This window comes from Thermobia domestica, chromosome 16 (genome assembly GCF_964235325.1).
Source record: "Thermobia domestica chromosome 16, izTheDome1.hap1.1, whole genome shotgun sequence".
NCBI lineage: Eukaryota > Metazoa > Arthropoda > Insecta > Zygentoma > Lepismatidae > Thermobia > Thermobia domestica.
The window spans coordinates 141124745-141147128 of record NC_137469.1 but is presented as its reverse complement, the minus strand read 5'-3'; the positions used below and the strand labels follow the sequence as shown (position 1 = coordinate 141147128).

General features: G+C 36.5%; 1 protein-coding gene across 2 annotated transcripts in view; it reads right to left on the bottom strand.

Moving 5' to 3' along the window:
- Positions 1-22384, bottom strand: part of LOC145673464 (lysosomal alpha-glucosidase-like) — a 264976-nt gene that overhangs the window by 134359 nt on the left and 108233 nt on the right. For both annotated transcript variants that reach the window (XM_081743185.1, XM_081743184.1), the window contains exons 9-12: positions 15161-15341; positions 12207-12303; positions 10741-10979; positions 2653-2901 (exon numbers count right to left, since the gene is read on the bottom strand). In XM_081743185.1, coding sequence (XP_081599311.1) covers positions 2653-2901; positions 10741-10979; positions 12207-12303; positions 15161-15341 — 766 coding nt within the window. The remainder of the gene's footprint in view (positions 1-2652; positions 2902-10740; positions 10980-12206; positions 12304-15160; positions 15342-22384) is intronic.

Here is a 22384-nt window from a genome sequence, read left to right as displayed (position 1 = left end):
GACAGCAATCTTTATGAACATTTGAATAATGTAAATGCTTGTAAGATAAGAAATTAATTTATTTTGCTATAAGAACATTTGAATAATGTAAACGCTTGTAAGATAAGAAATTAACTTATTTTGCCATAAGAACATCTGAATAATGTAAATGCTCGTAGCACAAAAAATAACTTATTTTGCTAGCTTGTTAATTGACTACACAAAAGAATATACTCTGTGATTCCACCATTTGCTACTCCCATTCTCCGTAGATCATACAGAAAGAACAAGGAGCAAACAGAAAATCTACCGTTGAAAGAAGGCAGTGGTAACAAACAAACAAACACATTGATGACTTATTTGAAGGTTTTGCAGATATGCTACTAGTATGAGCATGACTCTTACCATTGATACTACGGACACTTATTTTATTCTCTTCCGAAAGCTCGTTAACTTCCCCTTGCTTGTTCCATTTGTTATAACTGTCCCTTCTCCGACTGTAAAGGCTTGCTCATACGTCATACATCAGGCAGTTGGAATTAACCATCACAAAACACAACATGACTATTCTATCGCACAACAAACTTTTGACTTCACTACTAGACAAAGTCACACTAGAAGAACTACTCCATTAAACTCATTATTCTGAACTAAGCATCAGACGACGCTATGACTGGTCATTTACTAGGTTTTCGAACTTTGAATGAAACCACCTTTCCTTTTTAGTGATTAATTAACTCTGATAAATACAGTACAAGGGATCACACGAAATACTTCCATGTATGGGATATGGATAGCCACTGTTAAATTCAATGTTTACTCGTGAAGATGTGAACGAATTAACTCCATAAACGAAATCGATTGATATAATTGTTCTAGTTTTCTATTAAATAAGAAAAGCATTCAAAATTTCTCTTTCGTTTGAAAGTTATTGAGTTGAGTAACGGAGAGACAGACAGACGTACTAACATTACAATTTTATAGTGGTTACTAACATAACGTAACAGGATGTATTAACTGAGTATTCTACCAATTATAGAACTGAACATGAATATGGGACATTCAGAGCACAACGGAACCAAGTCTACCAAAGTTGTGAGAGAAAGAGCATAAAGTTTGTACGGTACGATTAAGTACATGAAAAATTTAAAACTTTTTTTTACATTATGAGTTATTTATAATATCTGAACGTGAATGTTATAAACTTGGAAAGGAGCTTCAGACAGAGATCTCAAAGACGAAATACTAGTATTTCCGAAATGACTAAAAGGAGCATTTGATTATCTTGTGGACTACGCCAGTTGTTGCCTCTAATAAGGAGCATGTTGAATTTAATGACCAATGTTTAGCAGAAGGGGTCCAGCCATTTTTTCTAGAAAATGTTACAATTTCGCTTATTTCTGTTCACAATAGGTTAGTTTTGGTTAGGTTAGGTTATGTTATATTATGTTAGTGTAGGGGTCCAGTATAATTTTCGAAAAAAAAAAAATAATAAAATTTCGTTTATTTCAATTAATATTTGATTAGTCCAGGTTTTCTTTGGTTAGTTTAGGTTAGGTTAGATTAGATTTGGTTACGTTACGTTAGGTCTAAGTACTCGCATCATCCATTTCTTCTGTAAATTTTGTATTTTTTACGTACTTCTGGACCTCTTCTGCTAAACATTCTGCAATTTGATTTTTCTTCATGATGTAAGTAAACTAGTCCTTTTTCATTATTTTAATTATACTAAAAATTAATGTATTTTTGTCCAAAGCGCAAACTTAAATTTCCTTAATCAAGAGAGAATAGTATCAAACTCAGTATTAGCGAAAAAAAAATATGACCTTGTCAGTGTATTACTACAAACAAAGTATATTTAGTAGTTGTAATCTAGAAGGATAAAGGGAAAACTACATTAGTGCAATATCAGTTTTGGGTGCCCATGCTGTACCAACACAAGAGCATTGTTATAATTTTCTTTTCCTTTAATTCCTTTATTTTTAATTGCTGTTAGGTGGTCTGAAACTTGTGTTTACCAGTAAATAGGTAGCAAACAAAACAGAGTTAAAATTCAAATTTCGCTGATTTCTTTTATAATGCTACGAAAAATAGTATGCTTTGAGCATCACCATTCAACAGTTTAGCAGTAAGTTAATTCATGTAATTATATATTATTTGGGAGACTCATAATTATTCTGGACTATCTGAATCAAGTTCTCTCCGAAAGATAGATTAGTCGTGGCTCACCCAAGATATGACTTCCCGTTCTCCAGCCTTACACCCTTAGACTTTTGGTTTAACAAGTCAAAAATGTAGAAGGTAAAGATCAAGAGCATTCATAACCTAACACAATGGAATACTGCAGTGGTTGCTGCGATTACACTACCTATGCACCTATGTTTCTAGACATGCAGTCGAGCGCTGGAGGTTGAGCTTAGACATGGAAGATCATCACTTTGAAATGTATTGAAATTTTATCTGCTGGAACCAATAACTATAACTTCCTTGCTTATTGTGCAATAAAATATGTTTATTCACGAAATTTATGTTGACCACCCTGTATATCTTTATCATTATTTGAAACATACTTTTTTTAAAATTATTTGTCGTTTTGTTCGTTGTATGTTAGAATATATGCAATATTAATAAGCATAATAAACTTATCAAAGACCAAGTGTGTTTTTGACTTACATGTCCAATTAAGTAGGATCCATTGTTAATCTCTGGAGGCCATCGAACGTAAGCATCTGCCGCCAGAGCATTCTGATGAGTCGGATAGTTGTCTCTGGTCATTGGAATGCCACAATCCAAGATAATTACAAACCTCACCCCTTCCTCTCGCATCTGCGTCATATACTCGGGAAGACCTTGAAATCTAATCTGGTCATATGTAAAATCTGCGTAGCCGTCCATGTAGTCGATATCAAGATATTGCACATCCTGAAAGAATTGTGAGATTAAAGATCCTTCAGATCACGAACATTCAAAAGCTGTCCATATCTAAATAATATGTTATACGCATTATCTTGTTCAAGAATCTTGGCCACCCACGTATTTTGGAAAATCCCTTTATTTTTATTAGTAGATAGAATCGAATAAATGTGAATAGGGCTGCTAAGAAGAGACGTGAGAATTCCATCTCATTTCAAAAAGTATATATGTTTCTATTGGAAGAGTTCTGTCTTCTCTCTATCTCGTTACGGAAATCCTGTTTCGTTTCGTCTTGTAAACAACCCTAAATGTGCATCGCCCTTGAGCAACTGAAGAAAGGCAAAAATAAGTATTTTGGGACAAATCAACGTATGTTGTCATGAAGAATGCCCAAATGGTTATTTTAAATGAGAATAATTGTTAGCACTAATTATGATCCAGATGATTACATGCCATACTCTCAGAATAAGACTGTCGTAACTCTAAAATATCAATTTTACAGCTAAACAAAACAATTATAAGTATCCAAAGATAATTGTAACGTTATTTCAATATGAATAGTATTAATTATTGTAGAGAAAATATTTCTTCAATACATACGAATTACAATAAAAAATTATAACAATTTAAAACCTATTTTGAGTTATGACAGTCTTACTCTCTGGGTGCAATATACAGAAGATACCATACCAGCGATTGTTTTCGTAGTTTAAAGCTTTCCTATAGCAACATCGCGTGTAATGTGCACTCCTCCGTGACTATTGTGCGACAATGTACTGACTACTAAATATTTACAATTGTGCGAAATGATGCTTGACCTTGAGTGCTTCTCTGACGAGAACCAATCCCCTTCCAGCGACGTTGCCATTCTGTGTTTATAACGCCGGATTTGGCCGATATTCTGTATATCCTTAGTGAAATGAAAATCTTGTTAACATGTAGCAATATTCGATCGCTGAAAACAAATTTCTTACCGGAGGTTTGGCAACACCGCATCAGGAGATCATTGGTCCATTCCAAACGTCAATTTAGCTGCTGAGTAGTAAGTGTTTTACCTTCTCATGATGGGAGTTACATAACATGAAATACAGCGTTTCATGGGCTACCTCCACTCATAACGAAAGACTTTGAAAGTTTTCATATCCCGCAATTTCCTTAAAAGTAGCGTTGTTGTAAAACATTAATTTTAAATATAAATTTAAAACTTGAATAGGAATACTGGTACTGTATAGAATTTTAAATTAAGTATGAAGTTTTCAATATTCTTTTTATTTCGGCTAATTTGATTTTTCATACAAGAACTATATGCTGATAGTAATTTAAATTAAGGGTAGTATGAACACATGATACGTTGAGCCCTTCTAGATAGCTATTATATATGCAGATATATGCCCATTCCTCTCTTTCATTTGAGAATTCTTTTGATATTTCCTCATTCCTGAGTAACGTTCGCCCTGCATAGTAATTATCAATAATAATCGCCCTGTATATTAATTATACTAACATCAATATCATAAATCTTTTAATATTATGGTACACAATCTCTATTTATTACAGTAGAACGAAAGCAAGTCACCGTTAAAGTATAGCCCCTTGTGTTGGATTGTCTGCTGTTACTTCCCTGCCAGTTTCTCGATTCTACGTCGATACCACTCCTTATCCTTAGAGACAGAAAAGCCAGTAACTGCTGTTTCCACCTTCTGGGGGTTGTTAAAGGATAGTGATTTTAGAAAGTGCACCATGAACAGAAACATATAGTAATCAAAAGGAGCAAAGTTAGGGCTATGTGCGAGAGGTGGCATCAGTTCGATGCCATCAAGTTCCTGCATTTCTTATTGCGTTTTCCAAACCAAGTGTGATTTCTTGTTATCCTACTGCAACAGGGTTCGCTTTTGGTTTATCAATGTAGGATATTTTGGTGTAGTGCAGAATACATCCGGTTCAACTATTCGGAATAAAGGTTGGCATTGATGATGCGACCGATAGGAACGAACTCGAAGTGAATTACCCACTTGTAGTTCCATCACACAAAAAGCATGAGTATGCTCGAAACGGACCAATTTCACAATTGGTTCCGGAAGTTGGAAATTACTCAACCTACATATTATAACGATTTACATATTATAACGGAAGTTTACATATTATAACGATAATAGGCATACGTTACTACATGCAGGTATACTATGGTCTGTAACGTATATCATCTTCTTTTATGGCCCAATCTGCCTATTTATGTTATTTAGTTTGTCCAGACACGAATTTCTATGCTTTTTACAGTTAATTTAGAACCAGGGAATTCTTGATTCAGCTTTTCTGTTCTCGTTTTTCCTAGGATACTTTGAGGCCGGTGACGTCACGTAAAGGTGTCGTGGTATTTTTCAACAGAATACGTGAAATACTACATAAACAATTATGCTACTGTTTCAAGATGGGCAAAAACCATCTTAATTGCACAGTAACTTATTCTAATAACAGAGGAAGCAATATAAATGAATTAATGTTCCATCGATTCTCTAAAAATGATTAATTTTGAAGAAGATGGATTTCCCGCTATAAGCAAAAGAACACATTTAATATGGATAAGGTACGAATATGTTCTGCTCATTTTTCACCACAGGATTATCAAAGGTTTGAAAAACGAGCTTCTAGGTTTCCCAAAAAAGTAGTGTTAAAGATCTGACGCTGTTCTTTCAATATTGATACCAAACTGGCATGCGGAAAAAATAAACTAGACGTTAGTCAAATTGAAAAACAGATGTGTAACAACAATAATTTATTTTACTTTTATTGACATTTGTTTCTGAGGGCCTGAAACTTAGGGAGTTTATGTACGTAAAGCGAAGTGGAAGAGGGTACCAACGACAATATATACTCTCATATTCTTTAGTTTAAATGATGTTCTTAAGTTTTGTTGAGTATCTGAATCGCTATTCTGGCAAAGTTCTCGAAGTTCACTTTGAGCAGAACATTCATAGGAACCTATTACGAACCGAACTTACCTAACCTTACCTAATCTTGTCTAAACGAACCGTACTTGTTACGTACAAATTACATTCATTTTATTCCTTCTCTAATGCCACATCGTGAGACAAAATCACTTGTTCTGCGCAAAGTGCACTCTTACCATTATTCTTATAATTGAAGAACTGACCAACAGAGTGCGCTAAGCCACGAAAACTAAATTCCAAGAAATCGAAGAGTAAAGTGTAGGTCAAATAACTGCAAATTTTCCCCTGTGAATTTGGTTCTTTTATGTTTGTATACCACTCTATAGATATCTGTGCAACTTGTAACCTGTAATACATAATGCAAAGTGTGTTATATTGAGTAATAAACGAATATTGGTAATGTAAAGGAAATATTTTGCAGTGACGATATCTGACAGTTTGATTAATACACACGAAATACAATAACCTAACCAAATTAGGTTAGGCTCAGTTAGGTTAGGGTAGATTAGATTTCTAACGTAACCTAACCTATCTTAACATAACCTAACCTAAATTGTTAACACACCCGGAATCTCTGATTATTTTGAATTATATTTGTTTATGTATTTTACTACCTGAAATATTCTCAATGAGAGGATTGGTTTAAGGAAAGAATTTGAACTCCCCCCCCCCACTTACACTGAGAAAAAAGAATGTAGGTGGCGTACTTAAAAAGATAGGTTACATGCGTAATTCCTGTAGTTTTTGGACTTAACGTACACAGACGTATAACTGAAAACGCATGTTTTATAATACTTTCTGTATAAGTGTTCCATCTATACGTACTTTCCGTGTGAAACAATGTAGACGGTCAGGGTCTCACATACAAATGGACATATATAACGTATAGCTGACGAAGGTAACACAAGTATATGCATACGGAAAACTGTTAGATGTCAGACATCCTGCAACGGCATGATGTAACATCTAACAATGCCTATGTAGCATACGGATAACGTATGTTCCGTACTGATTTCTATAGTAAGCAAGAGGATACCGTATATTTGTACAATATACCGCTGTCCGGAGAACGGATATTTCTCTGTGTAGAATTCACGTTTCAATGAAAGTGTAATGACAAAAATCGACAATGTCACCCCTTCTCCACGTTCAAAGAGGATGAATTTGGATTTAAACGGTATCGGTAGGGTCACTATTCATTTCAGTGACACCGAAAATTATGAACTGGACACCAATTTCGACTGTTTTGGATTATTTATCGCCTCCTTCCTATCTCCTCTCACCCTAGAGCCGAAAATGATACGATCCTGAGTACATTAAGGTACCAAAAATACTTGGTACTTTAAGTTGGTCGAGGAGTTAGCAGTCAAACATTGTTACAATGATTTTTATTTAAATGAATAGAAAATGCCCCTTCTTCCCCTTAAAAGAAAATTTTCAGAATAATACGACATGTTTCCCCTTAAGTTTAATGGAGCTTATATACCGAGTTTCGTCTTTATAACTTCACAGGCTCATCAGATACTGTATGTTAGGCGCAAATATTTAACCTCTTCTATTCCCTTAGATTTCGTCCTTTAATCAAAGTAATGTGATAAAAATTTTAGTCAGGCCATTTCAACTCATGTACTAAAAATTATAAAAATCGGCCAAAAAGTCTAGGATAAGTTAGCGAGCAAACATTATATTCATTTTTATTTGTATAGATAATTAATCATTGTTGATGGTATTTATCAAATTATATTGTCTTAGATGTGAGTAGAATAAACTCATTATTTGTATTTGGCAAGACAAGGAAGTTCATAATTATGTTTTGAATCCAGTTTTACGAGTAGGCCTAAAGCGCGAAGTGTAACAAGCAGGGAAGCGAAAAAAATCTTCACCGATACCTCCACATGACGTCACGGACAGGGAGCTAATCAGAATGCTAATCGTGAACTTGGGCTACCTGTTATTTTATATACCTTGATTTAGAACATCAAAGGTACGCCATTGTAAATGAGTGTATTTTCGTTTAGATATTTTGTAAATATTAAAAACCTAAATGTTAAAATATGTTCGAAGAATACATAAATTCTCATATATCGTATTCTGTGTTATGGCATTTTGAACAGTTAACTAGTGAATTACGTTTAATTACATTTTGATGTAATTTTTTATTACACCAAAACGAACTTAGGGCAAATATATAACGAAATGTGACCTGAAATAAACGTTATAATATTCATAGTTCAGAAAAACACTCACTTTATGTGACAATCCGTTTCAGGGCATGCACATCACATGGATTGGCAGCAGTTTTCGGCCTACAATCAGTCTCCTCTGGACCTGAACTGAAATCAGCTCGCGTGGCTGTATCAACAACAATGCTGTAGCTTCTGATGGTATTTCTAAGTTCGTGAAGGTGACTCACTACAATCGATTGGGACATGCTGCATTAGTTTGATACTCGTCGTGTGCGGTGAATGAATTTTTTCCTCAATGGCATGTCTAATGGCCTTAGAATCTGTAACCTTCACTGATCGACACTTTGACAGCCTGCAGTAGACTTCTGGAACCAAGAAGTTGCTGTGATGTAGTTCAGTGCACTTTCCCTTTCGCATGGCAGCAGCATTATGTCTCAGTTAGAACTCATACTGTAAGAGTATACGAATGAGACGTTGTTGAGCGATCATAGTCATTGCCACTGAAAACGGACTGAAGATAATGATAGATGGCAGCCTCCATGTTAAAAATCCCGCTTCCTATATTATTTCTTGAGCCAGGTTGACCTTGTATTTACGGCCGATCACGCGTGTATACTCGCATACTATTTAGATTGTGGGAATATTGCAAGACTCATGACATATCCTTGTAACATGGCCAGTCGAGTCAATGCAACTCTTCGGGTGACACACTGCAATTAAGTAATTGAATGACTTAACAATCTTCAGGACTCGTCATTACAGAGCAACAAAATCACGCAAGTGCATCTTATGTTGTATCAAGACAATCCATACACAACGTTGATACCTTTCTTTATATTATTTTCCAATCTCATTTCTGCTCTGGGTAGAGAATGTCTGTTTCGTATATACCTACCAACTAGATTTCTGCATTTTCTCGTTTGATCCCCCTATTCCGACCATTTCAGAAGTCTCGATTATGTGAGGCATTGAAGAGTATGTATTGTAAAATTTGTGTTACGTAAATGTCCCCACTGCCAAGTTTAAACTTCTCTTATTTTGTACACTTTGAGAAAAGCAAAGAATTAGTAGGTTTTATTTAAAAATTATATTTACGGAAAATGAAATGATTTATTGCTCCCATAACTAACTCTAGTATATATTAATAATGTAAACTAACTCCAGCCTTTTGCTCCCCTGCTCTTTTTACTCTGATAATACGGAAATGGTTTGAAAAGATTTTTCTATCATATTCTAATTCCTGCAACCTACGCATATTACCATGTTTACATTACTAATTCTAGAGCATAAAGAGTTACGTGCAAATACTAGAAACTATTATTTATCATTGTTGGGATCTAGCAAGTTGTGCACCCTTTCTGTTGCTCTAGTAGCTAGCGCGTATACCTTCGGTGCACGTGGTCCTGCGCTCTATTCTCTTCTCTAGTGAGAAAGTACACAAATTTAATTTCACAGCCGTTCACTTTTATTTCTCATCTGTCTCCTTTATCCTAAAGGGTATGACTGTAGAACGTTAAACAAACTTTTCTTCATTTGGAAAGAGGATGCGTGCTTCGTGCATGATAGAACATCTCCCATATTGCTTTGATATTACGAGAACACAGAGAGCCCGAAGTATGTTGGTATGCATAAAAATATAAGTCAAACCTGTCCGTAATAGGACACACACACATGTAATAATACTAAACACACTGCCAACAACGTGAATAATACTGTCGCTAAACAAACTGCAAGGAGACACTAAAAATATTAATTTTAGTGGAAATAATGCTACTTTAATCACTAGACAAAATTTAAAAGGTGCTAAATTTCTATTCTAACAATGATAAATGAACCAATTGGTTTTGAATTAAAAAATCCTTAAAAATTTCTAGATCAAGAAACAAAGTGCTACATTGGTAACACTGATAACAAGAGACAAACTACAAGCGCCTGATGATTCCGCGCATGTGTATAAATTTTTGACGTACAAGTATAACATCTCAAACATTGCTCCAATGATCAAAACATAACATACTAGTCCGTCGAAACTAATGAAAACAAGGCAGTAGATCATTTTGACATGCTATAGTTGCTCACATTTTTATGTTCATGGCGGACATATCCGTAATGTCAAAAAATCGACATATTTCCTTATGTCCACCATTAGAAGGCAATTCATTTGTACACATTAAAGTATGTCCAAATTTGAAGACATGCATTTATTAGTCGTTTTGATTCGTTTTGGGCTCTGTGTGAAAATTGCTTGAAAATGATTTTCCAGGCACAATTATTTGGCGCTACGGAAATGTGAAGAAGCTCAGACATAACTTTTTCTACCTTTTGGGATATATTAGAAAGGAAGTAAGCAATAACAACAAAACAAGAATAGAAATAAATAAAAAGCATACAATTTGGACATTTTCGGGACTATGATTCAGCAATATTATGAAATGTAGCAGGAGACATGTTGCAACCAGCTGTCGACAATTTTCCATTCGAATAGTAGCGCTCGGACTTATGTTGATAACTAAAATGTAAAGAACAATTGTGTGTTCTCCATGTAAAAGGAACTTAATTAATGACGAAATCGTACACCAATAAAATAGGAATTATAATCATATTTATATAATATGTATATCGTTTAAAGTAAACGTAACCTTTGAAATTAGGAAACAAAATATTTTAAATTATTTACCACAATTGTTAATACGTTTATAGTAAGTGAGACTCACCTGAGGAATATTACAGCTTCTTGTTCTGTTAATAACTGCCTGAACATCGCCGAGGTTTGTATATCCATAACGACTTAACTGATATCCCAGACCCCAATACGCTGGCATAACTGGTCTTCCTATTAGGTCCGTATATTGGGAAATCACAGTCTCGGGTTCTGGTCCCAGAAACAAGAAAATATCAAGGACGCCACCAATTGTAGTATACGATAATGCTGGTAGTGGCAGAAGTTGATACTCTGCAAATAATAACGAAAGTGAAACATAGTTACGTTGGCCATCATCATTACGGTCGGATCCAGAACCGACTTCTTGGGGGGGCGGTGGGTTGTCATACTGCTACTTTTAAGGGCGCCAAACATTGGGATGGATTTTATTTATATATGTAAAATAAGAAAGCTTCCTCTTCTGGGGGGGCGATCGCCCCGATCACCCCCCTGGGCCCGCCCCTGATCAATGGTGTACTCAGAGAGATTAACTTACAGAAAATAAGTATATTCCAAAAGTATCATAGATGATAATATTTTGTCTTATTCATAAAGTTGAATGTGTGTGTAACACAAATGTGTGCCGATAAATCGCTTGAAATGAATTTTGAAATATACTTAGTACCTATCTTGAACAGAGTTCTTATCAAGTCAGTTTGATTAAAATGTTCATGCTAGGATAAATTTTAGTTGCACTTTTTATACTAATTTGAGTATGACAAATTCAATGGAACTATTTTAAAACACGTTTGTCCAAGCAGTCACGAGAAAAATTACTGCGAAGCCGAGAACACATTAATAAATCACATTGCCCAACATGTGCGAGGATGAGTTACACCTGAGGTAATATTTTTGCTGAAACATTGGTGCCAGAATCCGTCATTTTATTTTAAAAAATGTTTTTTTTTCTTCCTGAATACATAAAATTTAGAGTAGACTTTATAAATAGCTACTGTTAACCCTTCAAAACAACATGCAGTTTTTGTCCCATCTGATAAATATGGATGCGTATTAAACATTTACATTAAGAATTACCGTGATTAATTCTTTCTTCTGTTACTGGCAATTGATAATAAGCAATTTACATTTTTAATTACATTTCTGATTATTTAAACAATTACCAAAATTCAACGTTACGATTTGTCTCATTGGTTTTATTCTCAAAATATCTCCATAGACAACGCTAACTTTTGTCACAAAAATCATGTCTCTATCATTCTTACTTGAAAAAATATACTCGATCAAAGTTTGGGTTTTATTTCTTTAGGGACATTGTAGTTTGTTCAATATGTGATTTCTTTTACAATACAAAATAAATATCCAAGTATCAGATCATCATGAGCACTTCGTCTTTATTTTTGAATCAATAACTCTGTTCTCTCACCCACAGAAGAATATTGAACTAACTGTCTTGCTTTATCTATCTAGAGCTACTCTGTCTCTCTAAACAATAACATTTATGAAGTGTTTCCATCTTACCTTGGGGACTACTGTTGAGGATCAAGACGCCATGAGAGTTTCCATCATTCTCAATACATTCATAGAATGGGTGAACTCCATATAGATTGACGATAAACTGCGAATATAAAAAATAAATATGAATAGTTTGTTTCATTCTGATAAATTCAAGATGTCTGAGAGTTAATAAAAAATACAAAGAAAAGTCATAAGTCTTGCAATATTTCCACAATCCAAACAGCAGGCGAGTATATATGACGTGATCCTCCGTAAGTACAAGGTCAAACTCTGCAAGAGATAGGGCGAAAAGTGGACTATTTAACACGGAGGACGCCATTCCATTTGTACCATCAGTCAGTTTTCAGTGTCAGTGATGATGAGTGCAGACGAAGTGAGATACGTGAACTCTTACTGTATCAATTAGAACTCGGACAGAATTCGCACAGCAACTCGTTAGTTCTAGAAATTTCGGGTAAAAATGCCAAAGGCCGCCCAAGGGGTAACATATTCTGAGGTCATACGACAAGTTATTGAGTAGAATCCATCCATCAGCACAAGATGACTGTCAAACCAATTCGACATGTCACAACTCACTGTAGTAAGTCAACTTTACGAACAGGGGAAAGCATCATCAGCTGCTGCATTGTGCCACGTGAGCTGACCCCAGTTCAGGCTCAGAGAAGGGTGAATACATATCGGCAACTGCTGCAAAATTAATCTGATAGGCGTTTCCTGAAATAGACATATGCGACGGAAAGTGAGTGTTTCTTTCGAAATGCGTGTGTGTAAAAACAGTAGTTGAGCAAGCGCCAACTTAAATAACCGATCGTCAAACAGGACCGTCTATGATATAGTCTGAATCTGTATGTAGTGGAACTACAAGTGGATAATTTACTTCGAGTTCATTCCTGACGATCGTACCATCAATGCTGATCTTCACTCCGAACAGTTGGAGCAGATCCTGCATTACGCAAAAAATACCATGTTGGTGAACCGAAAGCGCACCCTGCTGCAACTGGGTGAAGGAAAACCACACGGGGCTCGAAAAATCGCAAAGAAAGTAACTTGATGGCATCAAACTGATGCCACACCCAGATATAGTTGTAACCTTGAACTTTAGATTCCTACTGTCTCGGTCCATGGCGGAATCCCTCAAATCATGATACTTCACAAAGCAGCACAAGGTGGAAAAAACAGTGAATAACTTCTTTGCATTCATTGACAAGTCGTAGCATCGACGTGGAATCGAGAAACTGGCAGTAAGGAGGTTGCGGACAGTTGGACATGAGTTGTTATGTAAATGTAACCTGGTTCCACCGTACCGCAATAAATAGAGGTATGATGTATACCAGAATATTGCAAAACTTACGCCTCCTTCTTTTACAAAGAACAACCGGTCATGTCACTAGTAAAAAGTACTCACACTACGATGAATTTGTAATTGTGCTTTTTATACTATAATATGAGGATGCCGAATTCAGTGAAACTAATTTTAAACATATCTGTCCATGGGGGTCATGAGAAAAATTTGCTCGAAGTTGGTATATTTATATACGTAATCCCAAATTTGATATCACTTCCTAGGGAGTCCATGAATGCGTATTTTAAAAATAATTTCATTCAATCCAGTGACTCAAAGTAGTATAAAATGTGCAATTAGAACGTATCCAAACCTGGTACATTTACTACTGCTATGATTGTTATCTAATTGATAACAGCAGAAATAAAGAAAACTATTTACTCCGGCTTCTCACCTTAAGGACTGAACTGAACGGACCTGAAAATGGGGCGGGTCATGGGAGATGTTGAAATTCATTCCAATGTTCATGATATCATTCTTCAACAGTTCCAACAGTGTGAATCGTCTCTTTGTCATGTTAGAATCAAAGTTCATGACATCACGACTCAATAGTTTCAACAGTGCTAAATCGACTCCTTCTTACATTAGAATATTGCGTCATTGAACGAAACAATATTTAAAAAATGGGATTCACGTATTCACCTAAAATGTTTCCATAGTCACTGACAGTAATATGTTATGTATGTATTATCAGAGGACTATAACATAACCATAAAAATGCAGCCGATAGTGCAACAGAGTCCCCGCGGTGGGGAAAATCGCGAGGATACTTTTCTTTCCAAAGCAGCCATACATACTCATTGTCTGTTGTAGGAAATAAGATGAAAGAGAACTAATTAGATCACATGAAACGTTTCCAATTATCGGATGTGTACTTTGCAGGTCCTCGACATTTTGTGTGTTTGTGTGCGTCTGTCCTAATATGTTGTTGGTGATGATAATTGCAATGCAACCGCAGATGTTATTCAACTCGCGTTCGACTCTGTCGCAATAGGCTGTTCAGGTTTCGATTGTACAGGAACCTGTACAATACAGTCACTTTTTGCCGCATGACTCTATGGTCTTAGTTGACAATCTTCATCGATGGTCCTTAATTCCTGTTGCTGAGAATTCTCTTTCATCTATAATTACTTTCATACAACGGGATTTCCTCATTGCATCGTGGAAATGAGATTAACAGGACACAGTGAGATGAAGTTGACAAGGTCCGTTCACTTTAGACCCCTCGACAGTTGAATGAAGAGAATACTGTCTCCCGGATATGATGGCTTCCTACATGGTAGTGGCCCCTCATCCATTCTGCTCCCAAGAACTATCTCCCAATGAACTCTGCCCGTTTTCAAAACTGGAGGACTCATGGCGAGACAGTTGTTTTCCGTTCAGAAGTGACATTTTACACTGACAGAAAACATATACCACAAAAGAATCCTCAGACGCTTTTGATAATGAGATACAAGGTTCCAATGATGTGTAGGGGTGGACAAAGATCTCGTTAAAAGTGACAAAAAGGTCTCACCAAAATATTCACTATAATCGGAAATGCAAATGGAAAGTAGTTTTGGTGTGCATCATGTATAGTGAGATATAATGTCATAAGATAGTGATTTTAACTTACATCAGGTTCTTTTGGTGGCGGTTGGTCTCGTGCAAGTAGTGGCCAGGTGATTCCATCCAATTGTCTTCTGAAAGTAGGATGCGAATTTTCTCCCAACCCATAAACGTTCTCTGATGGAAGTCTGGTGGAAATTGTAAGAAGCTGATTGGCAAATGTCAGGCCACCAATACCAGTGTCAAATCTAGAAGAAAACACGTAAAATACTTCATAAACTTTGATAACATTAGAATTTGGATCTTACTGTACAATTTAGTTTATATACGTACACAGGAGATACATAGAGAACTTAATGATAGAGTATAGTGGGGTGGGGGACTCTGAGCGCCGTGCGACTCTAAACATATTAACGTTTGTTATTTGTTTTCAAAAACTGCCACTTTGAGTTTAGTAGAAAGTGGTGGAAGTGGAAGACGTTCGTGTGGTGAGCTAAATATTTGTGCGACGTAAGGAACTCACGTTTGGTTTGCAGAGGAAAGCGAACGAGGCAAACACAAATGTAAATACCAACTAATAAAATACCCATACTGTAGTTTGAGACCTTGGGTATATAGTGTGTAATTTTTATCGGAGACAGCACAGAACCACATTGTTGATGTATGGAAGTTTGGCGGGGATTTAGTCATGCCTGACTGCTGCATGCTAACTGATGCTGCCATCTGTGAAAAATTACAAACACTTAACCGACAATCTTCGTTGTGGGGCTACTGCGAACAGATTTGATGCGGTGACACTGAACACAGCTTTATATTGCTGTTATGTTGTTTTTACTGCACAATTTGTGTACAGTGCCTTATCAGGGTTTCATGTTTCATTACAGATACCCAGAGACTACAGGAGAGTAAAGAATGGCACAAAATACGAACGATGGAATGAGCAAACAATAGCGCAAGCCGTAGAGGAAATTGAAAGAAACTGTCCCTCTGCCAGGTTGTCCAGAAATCAGGATACCCAAGGGCACGTTACACTTGCGGTTGAAACCTGCCAGTAGGAAGTCACATGGAGGTCAGTCTGTATTTGGGAAAGAAGAGGGAGACAAAATGGCAAACTTGTTTCTCAAGGCGACACGGAAATTTTCCCTATAACACCGCAAAATGTAAGGAAAGCCGCATTTGACTACACTGAAAAGAAAAACTGAAGCATCCTTTCAACAAGGAGACGCGATCGGCGGGAAAAGATTAGTTTTGATTGTTCCTCAAACGACACCCTGATTTATCGTTACGAACCCCGCAACAGCTATCTCTTCAAAGAGCAGAAAGAGTTTCATCAAGGAAGCTGTCACAGAATATTTTGATCTCCTGTGTCAAACTGTAGAAGACACTGGGTTGGTCAACTCTCCGGAACACATCTACAACGTGGAAGAGACTGACGTTTCTTTCAACAGTAAACCAAAGCGTATTGTGTCAGACAAAGGTTGTTCAAATGCAGTATTCGTGGTATCCGCCGAGAAAGGAGAAAATGTTTCTAATTACGAGATGTAATGCTGCAAGTGCATTCATTTCTCCGTACTGGGTCATCTGCAATGGGTGACTGGATAAAATGTTCAAGATGCAGGCGTTGGTACCACGCAGTCTGTGAGGGCGCTGGTGACAATGTACTTTTTATCTGTGGACGATGCAGAACCAGTACGTGAGCACCAAGCATGCAAACATTGCTTAACTCTACGGGACCCAGTACCCCAAGGAGTTTTTAACACAGTAGATATATTATTGATTTTGTTTTCACTTTAGTAAATCTCTTCCTTTGTTCTTATTGTACAGATCATACATGCAGATTATTCTTCCCTAATATATATATATATATATATATATATATATATATATATATATATGTGTGTGTGTGTGTGTGTGTGTGTGTGTGTGTTTAGTATTTCTCCATATTTTTAGTGCTTTTTTTAAATGTTCAGTGTCACCCCTTCGTTGTTCAGTTTCACCTATCGGTCGTGGTGACTCGGAACAGAACACACGTGTTTATTTCTACGCACGTTTATTTGTACGCATCCATTCTGTACCAAATATTCCGCAGTGCTTGCACCGGGTGTTGAATAACATATTGAACTTTCGATTCCATGTAAAGTTTCTTCCATTCGTTGCGAACCGTTTGCTTACAAGGTGAATAACCATGAAATTGTTCAGTGTGTCCCCACCCCACTCTACAATGTTTAGTATATGAGAGATTTCTAACACACCAAATAGGAATGTTATTAAATTACTCAGATTTTATGTGGTCAACGTCAGGGGAGTAAGGCTATTTTTTTTCTAAATTACAGGATGTATATGCTTCTCCTTGGTATATGTTGCTTCCAACTTGGTAAACACCGTTTCTAACACAACAAATCACACTTAGTTGCACTTCTTTTTAGGAATTCTACTCTAAACGGGTTTGAAACAGCGATATTTAAATTATTATTGTTACACAATTCTTTTCAACCGTAAGAGGGGCATGGAAAGTCAATGGTAGATTAGTCATCCTGGTGCCAGAGGTCCCTATTTCGATTTCAAGCTACATGAGTTTGTGATTAACAACATCGTATCCGTGTGTTTTCTGGAATTTCTATCGTATCGACCCAGGTTCTCATTTCAGTACATTCTTTTATACCCAGTCACTTTCATCACTTATTCGTCTCCTTTAGCCTAAAAGCTACAGTCGTGGGACATAATACGGAAATATTTCATTTATTCTCAATCGTTGAACACGTAAGACATGAAATTTTATGTAAAAGGTTGTTTAATATATCTGCATGTATCATTCATTTATAAAAATATGGCATGACAGACAGAAAAAAAAAGAAAGAGAAAGGCTTTTCTGAAGCACTGAATTCAGGAACGACTTTGACAGTGGCGTAGATTTATGGAAGCTGTGGAAGTGCCACGTTCCCTGAGTAAACAAATGGAAGCTGAGGAAGTGTCACTACCCCTGAGTAAACGAAATATCAAATTAAAATAAATAAGAAATAATGGTTTAAGAATAATGCTTTATTATTCAGAATAACATTAAAAATAACAGGATCTCCTACATGGAAAACCATGGCACGTCTACAGACTTCAGGGTGCAAAATTTGCGAGATTTCACTGAACTTGATTTTGTGTTATCAAATTTCATGAGCTAGACACTAGATTAGATTAGTGTCCTCCTCATCTAATTTCCTCCTCGATATTTTCCCTCAATCTAGTGAATTGAAATGAAATGTTTAGTTTTAAAACCAAAGTAGATGTCCCCGCGTATAGAAGGCCGAGTCAGCAAAAAATTATCTTGTTTTCCTAGAATTCGGTGTCATTTCCTGGAATTGGGAGGCAAGTTTCGACAAGCCTTTGGTTGCTATGTTCATAGCCTTTTACGGGTAGTACAGAAGCGCGTGGGAAAATTTTGGTTTATTTGAACCCCCGTTACCCCCTACTCCTCTTTAGTTGCTATGTTCATAGCCCCTGGAATTGGGAGGCAAGTTTCGACAAGCCTTTAGTTGCTATGTTTATAGCCTTTTACGGCTAGCACAGAAGTTATCATGATCGAAGCTTCCCAATTGATTGATTGATTGATTTTTGTCTTCAAAGAGCATAAGCGATTTAGCCCCTTGGTCCTATTCCCACGAGATGTCTGGAGAATATGAACTGAAAGCATGATATTCAAATGATCGAAGCTTCTCAGGAGATTGTATGAAATTGGTCTTAGTTGCTAAGGTAAAGATTATATGTCATGATTTTTTTAAAAGCGTGAGATGAGACACACTATATGAGTCTCATAACGAAACACATACTCATGCAAAATCATGTTGATTAGCCCCTTGGCCCTATTCCCACAAAGTGTCTGTAGAAGACGTGATAGTCAAATGATCAAAGCCTCTCACGAAATTGGCTTAGTTGCTAAGGTAAATATTGTATTTCACAATTTTTTTAAAGACGTGAGACATGAAACCAGATATAAGTCTCATAACGAAACACATACCTATACACTCCTTTCCCCCACACCTCCTGCGAATGGATTCCATTGATTGAGCAAATTCTAATAATGGAAACTTCTCATAGCATATCATATTGTTTAAAACGTAGGGTGTGAAGTGTGTTATATGAATATTCACATGATGGTATCTGCTATGCTAAGTAAATCGATATCACTTCCTGTTTAGTTGTTATGTTCATAGCCTTTGAGAACATCATGTTGCTAGAAACAAGATGAAACATGCCTTTTAGGGTTACCATCAGCTATAGGTTCATGAAAAAACACGCCTTTTCTAGTCGCCTTGTATTGGTTAGCTAATTTGAATTCCCAAGCCCCGCCCCACCTCCCGCAAAGACTCTTGAACGTCTACCGGATCTTCATCAGAGTCCTTTCAGTTACCACGATTGAAACCTACCAATTGATTGTGTTTTTAGCTTAAACTGTAGTGAGTGTTTTGTGCTTTAAGTTCTTAGGATTAAATCCTATCAATTGATTGTGTTTTCAACCTAAAACTGAAGTGTATGTGTGTTTTGTGATACCGCTCGTTCTTATTAAAATAGGTAAGTAAAATATATATGTTCTTTCTTCATTTAGTTATAAAGGCAGTTGAAAGAACAAGTGTATTTATTCAAAGTTCCGTTCATGTTCTAACATTTAAAAAAAAAAAACACACAGACACATATGTGAATGTCTGTTTTGTTAGTCTCTTTCTTCCTCTGTTTTGCTAGTACATTGAACTACATCTTAAAATGGTTTAGTTTCAAAAGCAACAGATAAGATGCCATTGTCAAATGTTTTGATGATACGTACTACAACGAGATAACAAGACTGCCCTAGTTAAAAACACATAAGCGAACTTCTATGATGCTTCTAAGAAAAATGATAAGATGAAATTCTTGAATGTTTTCTGGTTCGCATTGCAATTGTCGCAAGAAGTGTCTGTAGACTTGGTATTTTAATTTTGATAATATGATGTATACGTCTGTCTTTCTGTTTGTAAATGAAATCTTTTAAACAATGAAGAGATTTACGTCCAACAATAAAGCCATCAAGGTCTGTCTGTCTTTCTATGTCGGCTATGCTATTGGAGGCGATGGTGATGAGTTGAGTTGATTTTAGTTCAGCGTCCCTTTCAACAGCAAGGCTATATGAGACGTGGACCTACTGATTATCGTGGAATCTGAACCACTAAGTTTTACGTCTTACAGTTATGACGGCTATGCTAATGCAGGCGGTGATGATGAGTTGATGAGTTGAGTTGATTTTAGTTTAGCGTCCCTTTCAGCAGCGAGGCTATATGAGACGTGGACCTACTGATTAACGTGGAATCCGAATCACATGAGCTCCCGCCGGGGCGATGGTAATGAGAAATGAATGAATGAAATGTTGCATTAAATTCACGTACACGGTGTTTGTCCACCGAGTTTTTACGTCCTACGGTTACGTCTACTAGGTTAATGAAGGAGAGGTGATAATGAAAAAATGAATGAAATGATGTAATGAAGAAAGTGGAAGGAAACTGATGAACTCCGAAGGGAAATCCACGCATACGATGTTTGTCCACCACAATGTTCATAGGGCACGAACTGGAATCGAATCAGGGACCCAAGCACTTGAGGTGAACGCTCTACCACTGAGCCACCGTGCCCTCTGGAACGTAAAAATGAAATGATAAGGACGGTTTTCGGGGGACAGTCAATAGCATCTTTTCGTTAAGTTGTAAAGGAAGCAGGGAATTTGCGGTCGCTAAAATTAATGACAAGTATATAGAAAAAAAGACATGATTTGAACACGTGACCTCATGCACCAGAGGTAAACACTCTACCACTGAGGCGCTGAAGTTAATTTCATAATTTTCTAATGTTAATAAGAGTGAAATCTAACGTTAAATACACATACACAAGTCAACGAACTGAGAGAGTTTCTGTATCTGCAATGTCTACTTGCAAAGAGCAGAAAAATAAGATAACAGAACATGTTTTGTATTTCAATGTTGTTCTCCAGCTGTCGCGTCAACATTATCTTAGGTCATGGTTTCAGACAACACGAAGCGAAGATATGTATGTGTGTATGTGTTTTAGGTAATATTAAAACAGTGTTTGAGATCTAAAACTTTACAAAACTAGTGTTGCTTATTCATCTCGGATGTCGTTACCTATGTCATATGATGTTGATTGATTTTTGAGTTTAACGTTCCGTTCAGCAGCGAGGCTATATGCACCACAAAGTTCACACGGCGAGAGTTAGGATCGAACCAGGGACCCCAATCACCGGAGGTGAACGCTTTACCACTGATCCACAGAACCCCACGATTTCAACATGGGGCACAAATCTTCAAGTTAAAACAATTGTCTATTCTCAAATAAGAGAACATTTCTCCATTTCTTTAAGTTGATCTAGGAAGTTGAACTTTATACAGTTTTCTCCATATTATAGTCTAAGCTGTATGTGATATTACTTTAAAAGGACGAAAGTAGTTAAAATATTCCCTATTATTATCATCAATTTCTTCTAAAATGCTCAGAATCCCGTTATAGAATTCGTATACTAGCTATGTACACAGGCGTGCATTAAGAAATTTTTTGTTGGGAGAGGTCCAAGCTTTGGGCGACGGGGCTCAAACACTACAAGCCTCTGTGTAGTATTGAACGCGTATTATTTTGCACTCGAAAAGACAATAAGTACTTGTAAAATACTTTCATCTATATTGTCATAGCGTCCCTTTCAGCAGCGAGGCTATATGAGACGTGGACACTAAATCACCAAGGACCCCTATCGCACCACAAGTGAACGCTTTACCAATGATTCACCGAGACCCCCTAGTACTTGTAAAAATTCTTTCATCTATATTGTCATAGCGTCCCTTTCAGCATCGAGGCTATATGAGACGTTGACACTAAATCACCAAGGTCCCCTATCGCATCACAAGTGAACGCTTTACCACTGATTCACCGAGTCCCCTTAGTTCAAAGTACAGTACTCATGTAATAATATTATCTAACATAAAGTTTACTTGTCGAGGGGCTCCCTGGGGGTAATATTCATACACGTAAAATATTTTAAAATAAACAATATTAGTACCGATTCCATAGTTTTCGAAGGTGGTGTATTCAATAAAGACACTTTGAAAATAGTAACATGACATCTAAGGGGTAAAAAAAAAAAAAGTGGTGAGCTCACGGGGTCTCCCTAGGGGGTAATATTCATACACGTAAAATATTTTAAAATAAACAATATTAGTACCGATTCCATAGTTTTCGAAGGTGTTGTATTCAATAAAGACACTTTGAA